Source organism: Oncorhynchus nerka, linkage group LG23 (genome assembly GCF_034236695.1).
Source record: "Oncorhynchus nerka isolate Pitt River linkage group LG23, Oner_Uvic_2.0, whole genome shotgun sequence".
In the NCBI taxonomy this organism is placed as follows: domain Eukaryota; kingdom Metazoa; phylum Chordata; class Actinopteri; order Salmoniformes; family Salmonidae; genus Oncorhynchus; species Oncorhynchus nerka.
Window position 1 is genome coordinate 40,712,732 of NC_088418.1, and position 21,629 is coordinate 40,734,360.

Here is a 21,629-nt window from a genome sequence, read left to right on the forward strand (position 1 = left end):
TCACTCTGGATGAACTGCAGAGATCTACAGCTGAGGTGGGAGACTCTGTCCATAGGACAACAATCAGTCGTATATTGCACAAATCTGGCCTTTATGGAAGAGTGGCAAGAAGAAAGCCATTTCTTAAAGATATCCATAAAAAGTGTTGTTTAAAGTTTGCCACAAGCCACCTGGGAGACACACCAAGCATGTGGAAGAAGGTGCTCTGGTCAGATGAAACCAAAATTGAACTTTTTGGCAACAATGCAAAACGTTATGTTTGGCGTAAAAGCAACACAGCTCATCACTCTGAACACACCATCCCCACTGTCAAACATGGTGGTGGCAGCATCATGGTTTGGGCCTGCTTTTCTTCAGCAGGGACAGGGAAGATGGTTAAAATTGATGGGAAGATGGATGGAGCCAAAAACAGGACCATTCTGGAAGAAAACCTGATGGAGTCTGCAAAAGACCTGAGACTGGGACGGAGATTTGTCTTCCAACAAGACAATGATCCAAAACATAAAGCAACATCTACAATGGAATGGTTCAAAAATAAACATATCCAGGTGTTAGAATGGCCAAGTCAAAGTCCAGACCTGAATCCAATCGAGAATCTGTGGAAAGAACTGAAAACTGCTGTTCACAAATGCTCTCCATCCAACCTCACTGAGCTCGAGCTGTTTTGCAAGGAGGAATGGGAAAAAATGTCAGTCTCTCGATGTGCAAAACTGATAGAGACATACCCCAAGCGACTTACAGCTGTAATCGCAGCAAAAGGTGGCGCTACAAAGTATTAACTTAAGGGGGCTGAATAATTTTGCACGCCCAATTTTTCAGTTTTTGATTTGTTAAAAAAGTTTGAAATATCCAAAAAATGTCGTTCCACTTCATGATTGTGTCCCACTTGTTGTTGATTCTTCACAAAAAAATGCAGTTTTATATCTTTATGTTTGAAGCCTGAAATGTGGCAAAAGGTCGCAAAGTTCAAGGGGGGCGAATACTTTCGCAAGGCACTGTATTTAGTCCGATTTCTCCAATATTGTTCGGGAGAAATGTGCATAGTTCTCATGTGCATTTCCGGAGCAAGCGTGGGGTTTCTCACAATACTTGAGGGAGAAACAATCATATATTTTCTCATTCACAGTGCAAAGGGCTCTAAATATATCGCCAACATTGTAAAAGCCAAGGGTAGACACCAGCAAAATTATCAACAGCATCATGTTTGTTAAAACAGTCATTAAAAGTCACTAATCAAATAGTTCAACCACTGATCCAAAAAAAAGTCAGCGATGTATGCATATGATGTAGACGAGCAAAGGTGCGGGGAGAGAGAGAGAAAGTGGCGAGGGCACCCAAGCTACTAACAGCAGCAGTCAAGCACCCAAGCTAACTTGCTACTTCCAGACATCTAAGTGAGAGAGAATAGCTCACTGAGCATTACTCGCCCTAGCAGAGCTGGTTAGGTTGTTATGTTATCCAAAGCGTTGGTGACCAACTGTGCTGTCAGGTTGTCCGTTCGTAAATTCAGAGCTTTTCGCTTTCAGAGCGCACACCGGACCCTCTGGCTGATGAGTTTACTGACAACTGCCATATTCAACAGGTGTTGGGTGTTCGTAAATCATCAGTTATTCTGCGCTCTCTGGCAAGAGTGCTCTGCAATCAGATTAGATGTAGATGGCCAGACTGAATTTACTGAATTGCAGAGCCTTTTGTTAAGATATGTAGCTAGCTACGTAAACAATTAACCACAATCACCACTCATGACGTTACTACCCTGCATGAATCTGCAGGTAGCCAACCAACCAGGTTCAATGTTAGCTAGCTAACATTAGGCTATAGGTAGCTAAGCAAATAGCTTTGAGATACGAATAATAAGGTCATACATGTAACGTTAGCTAGCAAGCCAGCTAGCTAAACAATGAACCATAATCACAACTCATGATGTTACTACCCTGCATGCATCTGCGGGTAGCTAGCTAACCTTGAACCTGGTTGGTTAGCTAACAGCACAATACATTTGAAAAAGAGCAGTGTTAGTTAGCATTACCTAGACGTACTGACCAGCTCAAAAAGACAGAAGCGTGCTATATGGCAGACCAATCCGAACTCATCTCTCGGCATGTCCAGCCCACTCATTATCTCAGCCAATCATGGCTAGCGGGAGGGTTGCTGGCTTTTTCTTTGGATAAACCAAATAGGCTCGTAATTTAACAATTGTATTCATATTTACAGATGGCATACAAGTTTGTTATTAAGGCACATGAAAGTTCACATGTTCACGAAGGCATTTCTGCCCAAAAAATGCATTTTGCTAGAGTTTACGTTCAAACGGCTCTCCTGTGAGGTAGTGACCCGCGACATACGCCTAGTTTCCTGAAACGGGTCACAAATCTGGTTCAAAGGCACATGATTGCTGCGTACAATAGCGATAGGATCAGCAGAGGCATTGAGGGCAGTAAGAGGGACATAAATTAGGTTGCTTACATTGTGTCTACCAATGCCCCTGGTATAAGGTACATTTGCTAAAGCATTTTGACTCAGCGACACAATGATAGGGATTAACTCAGCTGGGCTTGGGTTATTCATAAGTCATTGTCTCAACACAGCCTTATAAATCCTGCGAAAGGATCCAGGAACCCAAATGACTTGGGTAGATCCCATCCTCTTTATAAAACGTGTTTTGCTTTCAAAAGGTATCGAAATTGTCAACAAAAGTTACACCCATTGAGCTGCAATAATCACGTAGCCAGTTGTGAAGAGAACGAATCCTGCTAAACCGTTCAATGCCACGATTCAGAGAGGACACAAGGCTAGATAAGATGGGTCTTTTGTCATTGTCTGGCAGAGAGTCAATCAGCACTTTGAAATCCAGTTTAACCTCTTACCGCTTCCCCCCTACTTTGTGCAATTTCCGCCTGAAGACCTACCCAAATCTAACAGCCTGTAGCTCAAGCACAGAACCAAGGATATGCATATTCTTGGTACCATTTGACAGAAAACACTCTGAAGTTTGTGAACATGTGAATTGAATGTCGGAGAATATAACACAATAGATCTGGTTTAGATAAAACCATACGTTTTTTATTTATTTTTATCATCTTTAAAATGAACAAGATAAAACAAACATTCAGATAGGATGATGGGGACAATTTCAGTGAAAAATATAAGAGGGCAACAGTACTTGTGCAAAGTTTCAGAATAATAACTTCCTAAATGAGTGTGCTACATGACATTTATCATGGAGTCCCACCCAGGTGTCCCAAACAAGTAGCCCAAATGTACCCAAGTGGCCAAATTGGTGAAGGTATACATTTTGAAACAAATAACTATATACAAAATACCAAAATGGTATTCTAACACACCCACCCAAAGAAATTGAGATAAAATTGAAATAAATAAAAAATGGGGGGGGGGAATGATTAAAAAAATACGGGAAAAACAAAATATATACATTTACAAAATAACATGGGTAACTATTTACACACTTTCAATATTTGGAAGACCCTCAGTCCTCTATCAAATCAATTTATATAGCCCCAGCCTAAAACCCCAAACAGCAAGCAATGCAGGTGTAGAAGCACGGTGGCTAAGAAAAACTCCCATGAAAGGCAAAAACCTAGGAAGAAACCTAGAGAGGAACCAGGCTATGAGGGGTGGCCAGTCCTCTTCTGGCTGTGCCGGGTGGAGATCACAGTGGTTGTAGAGGGTGCAACAGGACATCACCTCGAGTAAAAATGAACAGTTTAGGGTTCCATAGGCAGAACAGTTGAAACTGGAACAACGGCAGGGCCAGGTGGACTGGGGACAGCAAGGAGTCATCATGCCAGGTAGTCCTGATGCATGGTCCTAGGGCTCAGGTCCTCCGAGAGAGAGAAAGAGAGAATTAGAGAGAGCATACTTAAATTCACACAGGACACCGGATAAGTCACTGTGAAAGAAAATGTTCAGTTAGAATAGTTTCACATATGAGCCCTGTATCAACAGGTATAATAAACAGATATATAGAAAGTTGAAGGTTGAAGGTTGAATATATTATTATAACCTGCTAGATCTACCGTCTCTTTTATATGACATTTCAGCTAGATCTACTGTCTCTATTATATTATGACAGACCAGCTAGATCTACTGTCTTTATTATATTACAACAGACCAGCTGTATCTACTGTCTCCATTTCACTTTGGCCATTGATGTGGTCCTACCCTCTCCTCAACAGCCTCAAATAGGCTATTTCATGTGGGTTGTGGTGGGGCGGCAGACACACACATCTCACATTTCATGACATTACATGTTTATATATTGCTTCTAAATAAAATAAAAAAATCACAAATAATATTTTGATTAATTTCAAACGAGGGCATTGGCATGATAAGAACTTACCAGTCCAAAACTATGTCCTCTCCCGTTCAAAAAATATTCCTCCACAATCGCTAAATGAAGCATCATACAACAACCTGTCACCTTCCCAATCAATTTATTCTAAAATTGTGTGTACATCTGTATATCTAGACTTAGATTTAGCTTTCCCTAATATAGTCGCCATAATGATTGATATATAAACAGCTGAATCTGTGCGTTCAACAAACAATGCAGTGCGTAATTTGCGTAGCTCCTTCCGGTATGAATCTTCAATGACTCTTCAATGACTCACTTTACGCTGAAGCTTACTACATGGGTTGGTCTTGCAACACATAAACATGGCGTATTGCCGTTTAGCTACCCAGCTAGATTTCAAGACGATCAGTGGTCATTGGGTTAAAAGACAGTCAATCAACGAAACAGCGGGCAAATCATTGGTGCACAATGATGTCATGACTTGTTGTCTTCAAATCGATTTATTTCAGTCAATACGTCCTGCGAAATGGCCCATCAGGTTTGATTGTTTTACAAACAAACCAGTTGATTGCAGTGAAACCAAACAGGACTGGAAAAGTCACGTTCTGTGTGGGTTATTTACCTGGAATGTGTCGTCGAAAATGGAATGAGACGGAATTCACGACACAAGCGGTTCACAAAATGTTTCGTGTTAGGCTATAAAAATGGATTTTATCAAACAAAATATCATTCATTGTGTAACAATGAAATTGCAAACAGACGAAGATCGTCAAAGGTAAACAATTTATTTTAATGCAGTTTGTGATTATATTACGCCTGTGCTGGTTAAAATGGATTTTTTTATGGGGTTCTATGCTCAGATAATCGCATTGTATTCTTTCGCAGTAAATCCTTTTTCAAATCTGACAGCACAGTTGGATTAACAAGATTCTAAGCTTTCGATACATGTGAGACACTTGTATTTTCATGAATGTTTAATATGACTATTTGTGTAGCGATCACCGTATGTTGTGGAATTTCAGCCCGCTAGCGGGTTCCGTGTGCAGAGAGATTAAACTGTTCAGAGCTGCCCTTCATAATTTAATTGAAACCCACATGGACTACGATAGAATCAATGTTCATATCCGGGCTAAGTACATTCGGGAGCAGCTTAGTAATATAATTTACTCGAGCTCCGGGATAGGACATTGTTTTTGCACCAGGAACAGTCACATTTCTTACCATGGAGCTGCCCAAAATCACGGCTGGTGAGAAAGATGAGGAAATCCGCCCACTCCCACGCTCCACAGGATTCGGAGAACACTTTAAGGATGGGCGAGAAGCAGGATAACTTGAGCCCGTAGCTCCCGGCTCCTGGTGCAGGCCTCAGACAGAAGTACCCCCAGCAACAAAGGTGCAGGAAGATCAGGCTACAGTGTGGCGAAACTATTCGTTGTTTGCATCCGCTCTAGGCCTCACGTTGGGAGTGTAGACTGCTTTGTGGGAGGCCACTGTCTTCGGCTTCCACGGCTCGTGACATACGACGATCATTGATTGCCATGATACTCTTGCTGTGCTCCTGCGACTCCGCTATCAGACGGGGGAGGAGAGGCAGGAGATGGCTCCCCTAGAAAACAAACTCCAGGCAACACCGGCCAGTCGGGTGTGCTGATTAGTAATCCTGCACAGGTGTTTGGGTGAGCAGAGCTGTGATGGCTTCTTTGGCTGGTCTGGTGCTAAAGGTAGTGCAGCCTTCCACAGTGCTGAACTGAGTGCTGCTGTCTATTGTGCTGCACCTAGTGCCGCTGTCCATGGTACTGAAGTGAGCGCACCTGTCTATTGTGCTGAGGTGGGTGGCCCAATGCCTCTCACGATGGCACACATGGGTATCAAGAACAAGATAAAAATGAATTGAAACGATTTCCCACATGGAAGCTTCCTGCCATTGTTGCTACCTATCTGGCCATCCAAAATCACAAAAAAACACAGGGCGTTCGAGCGGATCACTTTTGTCAAGTTTCCAATTCCAGGATTAGACTCCCAATTGTCCGACCTTCTTTGGTCACCGCCTTTCAAAGTGTGTTGCGTTATGGGGATATAAATTGTTCTACTTGCGTCGACTGCATGAGCTTTACAAAAATCACGTGATCAAAAGTGTTTTGCAGTCGGCTGCCAGTTCCTGCAGTTACTCTTTACCAACTTCATCCTGCAGCCACCGCCTGCATTGTGGGAGGCTCTATCGTCAAGCAATCATTAGGTGGGTTTTTTACCAACCAAAGACATGACTTTAACCAACTTTGCCTCAGTTAATATGATGGATATATACAAATGAATGTGATACTTGAGGGTCTCTCATTGATTGTAAAATGTACACACATTTTTTGTGAGTGTGTGAAATGATGGTTAGAGACATGTTCATTTCAACATTGTAAAGAAAAACTTTTATAAATAATGGCAACACTGCCATGTTGATCTGAGCCTGGCTGTTGTAAAACCACATTAGTGTCTGACTTCTGGCTGTTACAGATGCACCTCCCCCGACTTCACTCCTCGGCTTTCGTTTACAGTTGGCTGCTTTCGCTTTACCACTTAAACCAGCCCACCGACTTCTGCCACATTGAAGCATGTGCATCGTTTTCGTGACGTTGTCAGCTCACCCGTTTATAAATCGACAGAAAACAGCACACTTTTATGAAGTCAATAGTTTATACTGTCATCATTACAACATATAATTGTTATCCAACGATTCAGAGAATCTCTATCCTTAAAAAAAGTCAGCACACAAACGAGCTGAGTATCTGGATGTGTGTACAAAATAAAATCAATGTACAGTATAAATACAAATGACACTTATGCACACAGTAGAAACAGCTTAAGTTATCGAGTAGGCTACAAAACTCCCCTCCGAATGGCATAACACATTTATTCAAACAGGTCTGGACAGGGTTGATCTTTACGCATGAGTGTTTACACAGGCCAAAGTTTTCTTTATAATGTTCATGTAAATATTTTACACTCTCTAAAGAAAATGGCATGCAAAGCTATAGAGCTACAAAGGAGCATGCATGTAAAGCAAATACTGTAGAGGAAAAAAAGTGTCAATCTTAAAGTTGCCTAGTCATTCTTCGTATTGTACATTATTTTTTATTTAACTAGGCAAGTCAGTTAATAACAAATTCTTATTTACAATGACGGCCTACCAAAAGGCAAAAGGCCTTCTGGGGGGACGGGCTGGGATTAAAAATATAAATAACATTTAAATATAGGAAAAAACACATCAAGACAAGAAAGACAACACAACACTACATAGAGATCTAAGACAACAACATAGCAAGGTAGCAACACACCATGGTACAAACATTATTGGGCACAGACAACAGCACAAAGGGCAAGAAGGTAGAGACAACAATACATCACACAAAGCAACCACAATTGTCAGTAAGAGTGTCCAAGATTGAGATAGAACTGTCCAGTTTGAGTGTTTGTTGCAGCTCGTTCCAGTCGCTAGCTGCAGCAAAGTGAAAAAAGGAGCGACCCAGGATTGTGTGTGCTTTGGGGACCTTTAACAGAATGTGACTGGCAGGACGGGTGTGGAGGACGACGGCTGCAGTAGATATCTCAGATAGGGGGGAGTGAGGCCTAAGAGGGTTTTATAAATAAGCATCAACCAGTGGGCCTTGCGATGGGTATACAGAGATGACCAGTTTACAGAGGAGTATAGAGTGCAGTGATGTGTTCTATAAGGAGCATTGGTGGTAAATCTGATGGCTGAATGGTAAAGAGCATCTAGCCGCTCGAGAGCACCCTTACCTGCCGATCTATAAATTATGTCTCTGTAATCTAGCATGAGTAGGATGGTCATCTGAATCAGGGTTAGTTTGGCAGCTAGATTTAACTTTAGCCTGCAGCTTTGATATGTGCTGAGAGAAGGACAGTGTACCGTCTAGTCATACTCCCAAGTACTTGTATGAGGTGACTACCTCAAGCTCTAAACCCTCAGAGGTAGTAATCACACCTGTGGGGAGAGGGGCATTCTTCTTACCAAACCACATGACCTTTGTTTTGGAGGTGTTCAGAACAAGGTTAAGGGTAGTGAAAGCTTGTTGGACACTAAGAAAGCTTTGTTGTAGAGCATTTAACATAACATTTGGGGATAGGCCAGCTGAGTATAAGACTGTATCATCTGCATATAAATGGATGAGAGAGCTTCCTACTGCCTGAGCTATGTTGATGTAAATTGACAGGCAGTGGCTGAGACAGAAGATTTTCTGACTTTATACACTGCACTCTTTGAGAAAGGTAGTTAGCAAACCAGGCCAAAGAGCCCTCAGAGACAACAATACTCCTTAGCTGGCCCACAAGAATGGAATGGTCTACCGTATCAAAACCTGTGGCCAAGTCAATAAAAAAAGCAGCACAATATTGCTTAGAATCATGGGCAATGGTGACATTATTGAGGACCTTTAAGGTTGCAGTGACACATCCATAACCTGAGCGAAATAAGATACCCAAGAGAATACCATAGACATCAAGAAAGCCAGTCAGTTGATTATTGACAAGTTTTTCCAACACTTTTGATAAACAGGGTAAAATAGAAATAGGCCTGTAACAGTTAGGATCAGCTCGATCTCCCTCTTTAAATAAAGGATGACCGTGGCTGGCTTCCAAGAAATGGGAACCTCCCCAGAAAGGAGAGACAGGTTAAAACGGTTGGAGATAGGCTTGGTGATGATAGGGGGCAGCAACCTTAAATAAGAAAGGGTCTAAACCATCTGATCCAGATGGTTTTTGAGGATCAAGTTTAAGGATCTCCTTTAGCACCTCGGACTCAGTGACTGCCTGCAGGGAGAAACTTTGTTTCAGGGCAGGGCAAAAAGAGGGAGAATCATCGGGATAGTCGCATTAGAAGGGGTGGGAAATGAGGAAATGTTGGACGGGCAAGGAGGCATGGCTGAGTCAAAAAGTAACTAACTTTGGCCTTCCGGACAGACTGACTGCACTTAGCTATGTGCCTTTTTGCATCCGTTTAGACATATTCTGCACTTTATTGCTATAGAGATTTGTCTAGAAAATTCTCAAACAGAATAGCTGATAATATAGAGGATTTCTTTATATTCCAGGTGTCAGACTCTTATTTACAGTAGTATAGGCCTAAACAGTAGCTTACCAAAGGGGAGAAAATGTGACATGCTGAGAGAAGAACGACCGTGGTTTGGTTTCCTCCAAATCATTGATCAGTGATAATTCACTAACAGACTCTCTCTTTCACTTATAGAAAGTTGATAGACTTATGTAATAGCATTATAGAATTTAAACTGACCTACAAATGTATAGAGCTAGCCAGCTTGTAGTCCTAAAAACCGTAAATGAGATACCTCTGGTTCGTTCAGCCATTCCTATGGGGAAAGAAAATAAGGCCTGAGGTTAACACAGGCTTATGAGATCTTTTATGTTTTGTTCTATGAGACAATACCAGCCAGTTAACATGACTTTTAAGAATGATTAGCTTTTATGTGTGTTGCGTTGTTTTATTACATAGGATATTACAGTTTTTGACTTCCCGTTAATAGGCTAGTCTTGAACGGAGCTCATCCAGTTTATTTTCAAGTGCGTTCGGCAGTAGAACGAAGGGTAAAGGCAGATTATCCACTCGCCGACGCAGTCTCGCAAGGCATCCTGCTCTTCGACCTCTGTATTGGCGTCTCCTCTTCATACGAATGATGGGGATTTGGGCCAGGTCTGGGAGGAGCAGTGTATCCTTCATGTTTGATTCATTAGAACAAATCCTCGTCCGGTTTGAGGTGAGTAATCGCTGTTCTGATGTCCAGAAGCTATTTTCATACTTAAGAAATGATGGCAGAAACAATATATACAAATTAAATATACCATCTATATAACCAATTGTCCTCCGCCATTCTCACTGTCTTATGGCTTGGGGTAGAAGCTCTCTTAGAGCCTTTTGGTCCGAAAGATGATTTTTACTATTGTTTGCTGAACGATAGTAGAGTGAGCAGTCTATGGCTGGAGTCTTCGGCAATTTTTTGGGCCTTCCTCTCACACAACCTGATATAGAGGTCCAGGATGGTAGGGAGTTCGGCCCCGGTGATATACCCTCTGTAGCGCTTTGGTCGGTGAATTTGCCATACCAAGCGGTGATGCAGCCAGTCTCACATGTTGCTGCATTCCATATTCCATATTTACATTGGTCTTCAATAGCTTTATTTTTGCAGAAGAGTAGTCTTAATGTAGGCATAATTTAGCTATAATTTGGCTAAGGAATTGTCTGCAATTAAAAGTGTAATCTAAATCATTGTAATTGACTGGCTACATTTTCAGTTGAATCCTTTTATTTCAGTTGTAAAATGTCATTCTTCAATTTATCTTTTTCCTAATTTGATTTTGCTGTTCCTGACAGGTTACTTCATTGGGGCATGAGTAGTGAACGTAGACAATGGTCATTTTCCATGCCATTTCCACTGTCTAGTATCAAGCCGGCTTGACACCGTAACAGTGTCAGATCAGCTGGTGTACTAGTTTAATGCGCTGTTCTTTTCATTGCAACCACGGCTATTTTAGCTTTGAGCTCCGTGTAATCACGCATTAGTAGCGTTTTAAGAAATCCCTGTAAAATATTGCATCTTCGTTGCAATTTATTTATTTATAGGGGTCAATGCACATTAATCAACATCAATATTACAATAATGTTAAAAATAATAATAAGTTCATAATAAACATCCATGTAAATGTGCTAATTTGCACCCTTAGTCCCTGGGCAGGTACTATACAAATACTCACTAAAACAATAAAAATACAAATACATTACATCCAATAATATATCATTCTAACGACAACACTATCATCAACTGTTGTCTTACCTCTGAGGAACCACAGATAACTCATGTGTACAGGTTTGGATAGATTTGAGCCATGTTTTCAATAAAATAAAATAAAAAGTACAATAATCAGTGCAGCTTCTCAAGTCCATTCCAGTATCTTGTAGCTCTAACTGAGAAGACTGATTTTACTGTGTGGAACGCAATCCCCTCTAGTTACTGCCCTTGTTATCCTGGAGGGGCTTTCCTTGAGAATGATATGCCGACATAGTGGTGGAGGGGCAAGACCATGCAGGATCTTAAAGACGAGGCTTGTATCTACATAATGCTTAAAGCTATCCAGACTAAATAAATGATGTTTGTAAATTATATGACAATGGTGGTAACTGTTTGGTTTGTTATCAAAAATCTTAAGTGTTTGCAGAGTGATTCAATTGGTTTCAGAATAGTAGCTCCTACTTGTGACCAGCTTGTGAGACAATATCTCAGATGTGAGAAGATCCCAGCATGCAGGAGGCAGGGCCTCCAGAGGAAGGAAAGGTCTGATCAACCTAAAGTTGGATAATCCAATCTTAACCGTGTTTAACCACCTTCTTCACATGTTTCTTAAATGTCAAGTTGGAGTCCAAAATGACACCAAGATACCTGAAGTTAGATACAACTTTCAGATTCTCCCTATTAACAAGAACAGCTCGTTGTGAAGAATCAATGGATTTCTTAGAGAAGTACATACAAACAGTCTTGTCGATATTTAAATGCAGGCAAGCATACATCTGCATGTTAACATGTGGGCAAGCAAGTGTGAGATCATTTATATAGATTGTAAACAGAAGGAGGCCTAATATTGACCCTTGTGGGACCCCAATGTTATAGTAAAGAGAGTCCGACTGAGTGTCCCCCAGACAAACCATTTGACTTCTGTTTGTCAGATAGGAATACATCAAACTAATGACTTCAGTGGACACATTAAGGGGAGATAGTTTGGATAGGAGGGCCTCACTATCTCTCTCACTCTCTGTCTATCTCCCCACCCTTACTCTCTCCCTACATCCAGAGGATCCAGGGAGTGAGCGGGAGAGCGGGTAGAGGGCTGCAGTTCTTTGGGGTTTCGGTGCACTCTGCTGGGGATCTGAACTCAGACGGACTGGCTGATATGGTGGTGGGAGCTAAAGGAGCCGCTTTCATACTGAGGTAGGTTCATAAACACTCAGTAATAAAAAAGATTACAAAGGAATGTATTCTTAAATACACTATATATACAAAAGTATATGGACACCCCTTCAAATTAGTGGATTTGGCTATTTCAGCCACACCGTTGCTGACAGGTGTATAAAATCTAGCACACAGCCATGAAATCTCCATAGACAAACATTGGCAGTAGAATGGCCTTAATGAAGAGCTCTGTCACTTTCAACGTGACACTGTCATAGAATGTCACACTTCCAACAAGTCAGTTCGTCAAATTTTTGCCCTGCTAGAGCTGCCCCGGTCAATTGTAAGTGCTGTTATTGCGAAGTGGAAACGTCTAGGAGCTACAATGGCTTAGCCGTGAAGTAGTAGGCCACACAAGCTCACAGAACGGGACTTCTGAAGCAAGTAGTGCGTAAAAGTTGTTTGTCCTCGGTTGGAACACGCACTACTGAGTTCCAAACTGCCTCTGGAAGCAACGCACAAGAACTGTTTGCCGGGGAGCTTCATGAAATGGGTTTCTGTAAGGCTTGACGCTGGTAGACGAGAAGCAGGTACAGGGAGTGAACATTTTAATTAACAACGGACATGAAACAGGACAGGACAGCGTATGGACATGAACACATAATGACATTAATGCAGACACAGGGAACAAACGGGGGAGCAGACAGTTATAGACGGGGTAATCAACAAAGGGAAGGAGTCCAGGTGAGTCCAATGACTCCACCCGGCGTCCCGCTTGGGCGAGGCATGGACGCTGGACAAGCCGGTTGGGGCGTAGAAGCCCGGCGAACAGGCAGAGGCACGTGAGCCTGACGAGCCGCTCAGGCGTGAAAGCCTGATGATCCCGCTGAGGCGTCGGAGCCCGACGAACCGCCTGAGGCGTGGGAGCCTGATGGGCCGGCTGAAGCATGTCGTGGGGTGGGCGCCTTCCGAGCCCACCGTGGCAAGAAGACCTCTCGAGCCAGTTAAAGTATGGAAGCCCGATGAGCTAGCTGAGGCATCCCCGGTTCCCTCGGCGACTGCACCAACCAAAACAACTTCCTGATGCTTCTTTTAGTGTTATCAGCATTCTGTAAGGATCGACGCTGGTAGGCAAGAAGCAGGTACAGGGAGTGAACATTTAATTAACAACAGACATGAAACAGGACAGAGTCTGGACATGAACACATAATGCCATTAATGCAGACACGGAGAAGAAGCGGGGGAGCAGACAGTTATAGATGGGGTAATCAACAAAGGGAAGGAGTCCCTAGTTCGTGTTCAACATGTTTAATAAAAGACGATAACGTGAACACTATTCAAATACAAAATAACAAACGTGGCAAACCCAAAACAGTCCTATCTGTTGCAGAGAACACAAAGACAGGAAACAACCACCCACAAACCCCAACACAAAACAAGCTACCTAAATGTGGTTCCCAATCAGAGACAATGACTAACACCTGCCTCTGATTGAGAACCATATCAGGCCATACATAGAAATGGACAAACTAGACACACAACATAGAATGTCCACCCAGCTCACGTCCTGACCAACACTAAAACAAGGAAAACACAAACGAACTATGGTCAGGACGTGACAAAACTGAAATGGTCCACCCACACAGACAGCGTGGTGAAGAAGGCGCAATAGCGCCTCTTCAACCTCAGGACAGCAGTGTCCCCACGACAAAAATGACATCAGGTCTCCCCGCGACACACATAGCAACCGTGTACCTGCTTCACTATGGATAACATTTTAGACAAGTCGCACGGTGAAATGGACGGTGTTACATTCTGACCTTAGTTCTGTTGTTAAGTCTTTGTTTTAGTATGGTCAGGGTGTGAGTTGGGTGGGTTGTCTATGTTCCTTTTTCTATGTTTTGGGATTTCTGTGTTTGGCCTGGTATGGTTCTCAATCAGAGGCAGCTGTCATTCGTTGTCCCTGATTGAGAACCATACTTAGGTAGCCTGGTTTCACTTTTGAGTTGTGGGTGATTGTTTCACATTTCAGGACTGTTTCGGTTTTCGTTTGTGTCATTCACTTTGTTATTTTGTATTCAGTTCATTAAACTAAAATGGACACTTACCACGCTGCACATTGGTCCGACCTCTCTTACTACTCGTCAGAAGAAGAGGAGAATCGTTCCAGAATCACCCATCCGTTCTGACTGGATGCCAGCTTCCCCCCCCAGCAAATGCGGGACGCTGGCACCGAGCATACCGGCCTGTGAATACTCCGCCTCGGTACCGTGCGCATCACCCCATAGCACGGGGCCTGACCAGTCCCATGCTCACCACGGTAGGCACGGGGAGTTGGCTCAGGTCTGCTTCCTGACTCTGCCACACTCCCTGTGTGCCTCCCCCCAAAACATTTTGGGGGCTGCCTCTCGGGCTTCCTTGCCAGCCGTGTTCCCACATACCACTGGTTCCTCTCTCCGGCTGCCTCTGCTCTCCTAGCTGCCTCCTCCTGTTCCCATGGAAGGTGATCCCTTCCCGCCAGGATCTCCTCCCATGTGTAGACTCCCTTGCCGTCCAGAACGTCCTCCCATGTCCAGGAGTCCACCTTACCATGCTGCTTGGTCCGTTGGTGGGAAGTTCTGTCACGGCTGGCTGAAGGACTGGACCAAGGTGCAGCATGGTAAGTGTACATTTGAACTTTATTTAAAAATTACGCTGAAAAAACGAAGAACAAAAAAACAACCGTGACGCTTTGGGCTATGTGCCCTGAACAACTACAAAGTTAACTTCCCACAAAACAGGTGGGGGAAAAGGGTACCTAAGTATGGTTCTCAATCAGAGACAACGATAGACAGCTGTCCCTGATTGAGAACCATACCAGGCCAAGACATAGAAATACAAAACATAGAAAAAAGAACAGAATGCCCACCCTAGTCACACCCTGGCCTAACCAAAATAGAGAATAAAAAGCCTCTCTATGGCCAGGGCGTGACAGACGGTCAGAAAAGGAAAGGTGGAGCAGAGAGGGAGAGAATAAAAAAGAGGAAGGCCCTTGCCACAGACGCTGCAAAATAAGCGACATGTTCGCCAGTAAGGGACCAGGTCAGTCAAAACCACTAGCTAAAACACACACTGACACACACGACACCCAGCATGGCGTGTCTAGCTAATAATAGTGACACAATGGCCGGGAGGCTAAACAGTTTGCACGTCTTACGTCTTCGTGGAGGAATTATATCATAGTAATGAGTGCAACATAGAGATCATAATATGACATTGAAGGCAATATATTTCAACTAGTAAAACATAGTAAACCTAGACTATGGACTTGACAGTATTCGGTCATGACTCATAAGCTAGGGAAAGTGCACATTGTACAGCGAAACAGGCTACAGTAACATTACCATAATACATCCATGAACGTAACACCGTAGCCTGTGTGACACAGCACAGGAAATGACAAAGATCATTAGCGCCATTAGTACCAACATGACAAGTTACTACAATAATATACAGCTCTATTAATGTAGCCTACTGATACACTAATGATAGTGAGTGTGATAATAGTATTTTCTTTGTAAAGATGGAGAAGGAAGCAACAGCAGCACTAGAGCTTCAGGTGCTCCTGCAGAACTGGAGATGGTGGTCAGTTCAGAGTCAGACTCCGAGCAGGAACCTTCAGGTACAACTGAAGAGCACAAACCTAAACATGGAGGCTATGATTTTAGATGAATATGTTCTTTATTTATGAGATTATCAGTAGGACTGTAACCGGGGGGGGGGGGGGGGCATACAATCGATGACTACACAAGTAATACAAGTTTACATTTAGGTTATTTACAATGTTGATCTCATTCTGCAGAGCAACCAGATATGCAGAGAGAGAGAGAGAGGGGGCGTGAGGTTCAGAGCCCAGTACAGGGAAAATAGAAAGGCACAGCGAAAACACTGAACATCCATTTGATTATTTTGTCCATCCTCAGTCCAAGGATTTTGACTTATTTTTTCAGTACCACCCAAAACAAACCCCCCCGAGTCATTCCCAATGTATTCCACTCCAAAGATGGCACAAACACAAAATGGCTGACATACTATCAAGTAACTCACTCCTTGTTCTGCTCAGTATGTCTTGCATTCGCAAAACCTTCAGCCAGTGATATTGCATTTGTCAAAGGAGGTATACAGGCCTGGAAACATGCCCATCAGGGAGTACAGGAACATGAGAGAAGCAAGACCCATAGAGAAAGTGCAGAAGCCTTTATCCCCAGAGCCAGCAAAACAGACATCTGTACCCTTCTGAGTGATAAGCAAATGTCAGTTCAACGAGACCAGGTCAGAAAGAGGAGGAAGGTCATGGAACGTGTGATTGATGTAGTTGGTAAATGTGAGTTTAGCTACAGAGGACAGGGACACAAAGCTGCATATAACTTGAAAAACATGGCCGTTAATCATGGCAAGTTTCTTGAGCTTATATTGTTGCTAAGCAAATATGATGTCTGCCTACAAGAGCATGTTGTTTTATCTTTATTTAACTAGGCAAGTCCGAAAATCTTGCTTGTTTGTAGGTGACCAATACTTATTTTCCAACATAATTAGCAAATTAATTAATTAAAAATCATACAATGTGATTTTCTGGGATTTTTTTTTTGTCTGTCATAGTTGAAGTGTACCTATGATGAAAATTACAGGCCTTTCTCATCTTTTTAAGTGGGAGAACTTGCACAATTGGTGGCTGACTAAATACTTTTTTGCCCCACTGTATAATAGCCTCAGATATGAGGCTTACATCTAATTATTGTATAAAATGAATGAGTGAGGATGTAACTGTTTGTGAAATTGTGGAATGTGAATTTGGACTGTTTAATGAAGGAAACTCCAATTCCCTAAAAATTTAACTTTAACTTAGTCCTTGGCACGCCCCCATGTGCACAGACAGGACCGGGCGTCATGAGACAGCCCTTTTCGATATTCCGAATAAAAGCCCACCTGGGTTTTCTATCACCGGACCATGTTTCCCTTAATTACGAGAGGACAAAGGTTGCAGACCAGCTTACCTCGATAACGAGAGGGCCAAGGTTTGAGTAGATGGCTGAATCTTTTAACCATACCATGTGGTTAAACTCTTAGACTATCGATACCGACAGAATATGAACATGTCTTTGATATTAATTACTAGTCTGCAGCTATGAATTCGGTATCATTGAACGCGAAGACCGACAACCGCCGAAACATCTATCTATAACGGCATGAATGAATGTCACTCTGAACTATCCATTCTAACCACGACAGAGAGATAGAGAGAATGGACACTCTCTAACAGAAACAAACTTTTCAACAGAGACCCCGACGACGACACACTGAGCGTAAATATATATATTGATTGCAATTGTTCCTGAATGAGTGAGCGTTCATGTGCAAAGGATTAGCATTTCAATTGTTATAATTATCACTCTGTAGTGACTTCTTAGTCGACCCCCACCTCCCCTTTTGTCTAACAAGCCGCGATGCCGGTTAATCCCACTAGGGAAACTCTTATCATTTCCTTGTAACTATCTACTGTTTGTTTATGCATTTCTGTGAACTACTTAGTTAGTAAATAAATGATTTAAGACAATTGATGTATGGATGACTCATCGTGAAGACTGGGTTCGTGCAGATAACCAACAATTTACGACGTTTGGAATGAGACTAACGTGAGGTAAAGAAGAATTCATTAATCAGAAGACTATTGATCAGATATGAAAATATCTGAAAAGTTATATTAGGAAAATTATAACTTTGTAATCTGAATATTGTCCTTGGTGCCCCGACTTCCAAGTTAATTACAGTTACATGATTAATCAGTTTAATCGCGTAATAATAATTACAGAGAGTCATTTGATAAAGATGAATCTTCAGTTTAATGATGCCAAAGACACGACACCGCATATAAACCAATCACCATCCAGGATCTAAACAACCCATTTTATAATTTGGCATATGGGAGAGTCACTCTCTTTCCGTATTTCTTCATGCTTTATAGACAGACAGAGTATAAACAGTGGGAGATAGGTGAAAGGGGAGACCGTGAGGAGGGAGCATGTTTAAAAGACACAAGGTGATCCAATGTTTCTCAATGTTTTGGACCCCCTGATTTGACATGGTTTAGAGCAGGGGAACATAACAATTCAATGGGAAGAGTAGACATTTGTCTGTAGTAGTAGTAGAGTCTTTGATCTGTTGTGTCTTCTTGTCCACCCCAGGTCCCAGCCAGTAATGCGTGTGTTGGTGTCTGTCACCATGGACCCTCCCATGATCTCCCAGAACTACTTCCACTGTGCTGTCCCCATGGCCCTGAACACTCCTGTAACCACAGCCATTCTGTGTGTCACTGTCACTGGGGCCCACGTGGGAAACATACAGGGTACAGATTATCTCCACACTACAACATAACACACTCTACTTTGAGTTGTATTACTGGAATGAGAGGAATTTGTTATATTGGCTCGGTTTGTTTGTCCATTAATCTGGGTCCGGGAAACTGGCTCTTAGGCTGTTCGACAACACCTGTTACATTTATTTCACATTTTTATAATGCTTTGGAGATGTTATGGTATCTCTTTGTTTTCTTTAACTTTAATTTTCATTGTGTAACATAACCCATCTTGGAACTCAGTAGTAGTCAAACTTTTTCAGCAGGGATTCCATTTTTTTTCACAATCACACCCCACTCCAAATCTAATAAGACAACTTTAAAATCTGTAAATTAATTATTTTACAGATTTTCATCTTTCTTATCAAAAATTAATAAATACATTTACAATTTTTTTTCTTCTAATAATCGTTCCAATAAGGTTGTATATTGTTCCTTATTGAATACCAATAAGTAAAAAAAAAAAAAAAAAGACAATTAAAGCCACTTTCTTTCAAATATGGAGACCCCACTGCGAACCCGATTTTGAATATCACTGCTGTAACTGGTATGTTTCTCTGCCCTAGCTTCTCTCCAGGCATCAGTGTCTGTGACAGTGGATCTACTGGAGGATCAGACCAGGACCAGGCCAGCCCGTCTGCTCTTCTACCCCAGATCAACATCCTCCAGCTGGGTTGAAACAGTTACAGGCACTGCCTGCCACAACTTCTCCCTCAGTATCCCGGTCAGTGGTAGCTTCACACCACTTTCTATGTGTGTGTAGAAATTGACCACCTTAGTCACAGGCTTCATCAATGAGTGCATAGACGACGTTGTCCCCTCTATGATTATACGAAAGTATCCAAACCAAAAACCATAGATTACAAGGAAATATCTGAGCTGGGCTAAAGGCTAGAGTTACCACTTACAAGAAATGGGACATGGCCACAGACAAGAAAGCCCGCTACGACCTCTAACAAGACATTAAACATGCAAAAGGACAATATAGGACGAAGGTGGAATCCTATTACACTGGCTCCGACTCTCGTTGTATTTTGCAGGGCTTGCAGACGATAATGGATTAGAAAGGAAAACCCAGCCGTGAGATGTTAAATAAAGGTTAAATACATTTTTGGAATGCCCAACGATGCAGAGCTACCAAACGAGCTAAATGCCTTTTACGTTCGCTTTGGGGAATACAACACTGAGTCTTGCGTGAAAGCCCCCGTTGTTCTGGATGACTGTGTGATCTCGCTCTCTGTGGCCGATGTGAGTAAAACCTTTTTAATAAGTCAACACTCGCAAGGTTACCGGAACAGACGGAATACCAGGGCGCATTCTCAAAGCATGTGCAGACCAGTTGGCAACTGCCTTCACAGACATTTTACATTTCTCCTTGTCCAAGTCTGTAATCACAACATGTTTCAAGCTGACCACCATTGTCCCTGGTCCCAAGAACTCCAAGGTAACCTCCCTTAATGACTAACAGCCTGTAGCACTCACATCTTTAATTATGAAGTGCTTTGAAAGGCTGGTCATGACACACATTGATACCATCATCCCAGACACCCTGGACCCACTCCGTTTCGCATACCGCCCCAACAGATCCACAGATGAAGCAATCTCAATTGCACTTCACACTGTCCTCTCACACATGGACAAGAGGGGAAATAACTATGTGAAAATTCTGTTCATAGATGGCGGCAGGTAGCCTACTGGTTAGAGTGTTGGACTTGTAACCGAAAGGTGGCAAGATTGAATCCCCGAGCTGACAAGGTAAAAATCTGTTGTTCTGCCTGTGAACAAGGCAGTTAACTAAATGTTCCTAGGCCGTCATTGAAAATAAGAATTTGTTCTTAACTGACTTGCCTAGTTCAATAAAGGTTAAAATGACTACAGTTCAGTGTTCAACACCATAGTCCCATCCAAGCTCATCACTAAACTGGGCATCTTGGGACTGAACACCTCCCTCTGCAACAGGATCTTGCACAACCCTTGACCACAAAGCGCTACAGAGGAAGATATACTCAGAGGAAGGTCCACTGGGGAGCCAGGCCCAGCCAATCAGAATGGGTTTTTCACCAGAAAAGGGCGGTAATACAGACACACCCCCTCAAACTATCCTGAAGGTGAAGAAGCCAGGAGGTCCTGGGCTGGTGTGCGGTTGGGGGGGCCACTTGGATATACTGCCAAATTCTCTAAAACAACGTTGAAGGCAGCTTATGGTAAATTAACATTAAATTTTCTGGCATCAGCTCTGGTGGACATTCCTGCAGTCAGTATGACAATTGCACGCTCCCTCAAACCTTGAGTTATCTGTGGCACTGTGTTGTGTGACAACTGCACATTTTAAAGTTTCATTTTATTGTCCCCAGCACAAGGTGCACCTGTGTAATGATCATGCTGTTTAATCATCTTCTGGATATGCCATACCTGTCAGGTGGATTGGTTATCTTGGCAAAGGAGAAATGCTCACTAACAGGGATGTAAAAAAACAACAACTAAGAAATAAGATTTTTCTGCATATGGAACAACATTTCTGGGATTTTTTTTTAATCAGATCATGAAACATGGGTCCAACTCTTTACATGTTGCGTTTATAATTTTTGTTCAGTGTAGTTAATGTAATGGTTACTCCGTCTATCTGCACTGACTCCATGAACACTCACAAGTCTATACATACCCACTATATACACACACTACACTGACACTCTCCATACAAAACCTACACGCATACACTACATGGCCAACAGTATGTGGACACTCGTCGAACATCTCATTCCAAAATCATGGGCATTAATATAGAGTTTGTCCCCCCCCCCCCTTTGCTGCTATAACAGCCTCCACTCTTCTGGGAAGGCTTTCCACTAGATGTTGGAACATTGCTGCGGGGACTTGCTTTCATTCAGCCACAACATCATTAGTAAGGTGGGTCACTGATGTTGGGCGATTTGGATTGGCTCACAGTCAGCGTTCCAAT

At 42.5% G+C, this 21,629-nt stretch overlaps 1 protein-coding gene and 1 long non-coding RNA gene across 5 annotated transcripts in view; one reads left to right on the plus strand and one right to left on the minus strand.

Annotated features, from left to right (window-relative positions):
- Positions 1-21,629, plus strand: part of LOC115106834 (integrin alpha-X-like) — a 59,976-nt gene that overhangs the window by 20,165 nt on the left and 18,182 nt on the right. For all 4 annotated transcript variants that reach the window (XM_029629964.2, XM_065008118.1, XM_029629968.2 and 1 more), the window contains 3 exons: positions 12,182-12,318; positions 18,501-18,661; positions 19,237-19,394. In XM_029629964.2, coding sequence (XP_029485824.1) covers positions 12,182-12,318; positions 18,501-18,661; positions 19,237-19,394 — 456 coding nt within the window. The remainder of the gene's footprint in view (positions 1-12,181; positions 12,319-18,500; positions 18,662-19,236; positions 19,395-21,629) is intronic.
- Positions 3,037-6,875, minus strand: LOC135563965 (uncharacterized). Its single transcript, XR_010460714.1, has 2 exons — positions 5,537-6,875; positions 3,037-3,842 (listed from the first exon to the last, which is right to left on the minus strand). It is a non-coding gene; the product is annotated as an uncharacterized LOC135563965 (long non-coding RNA).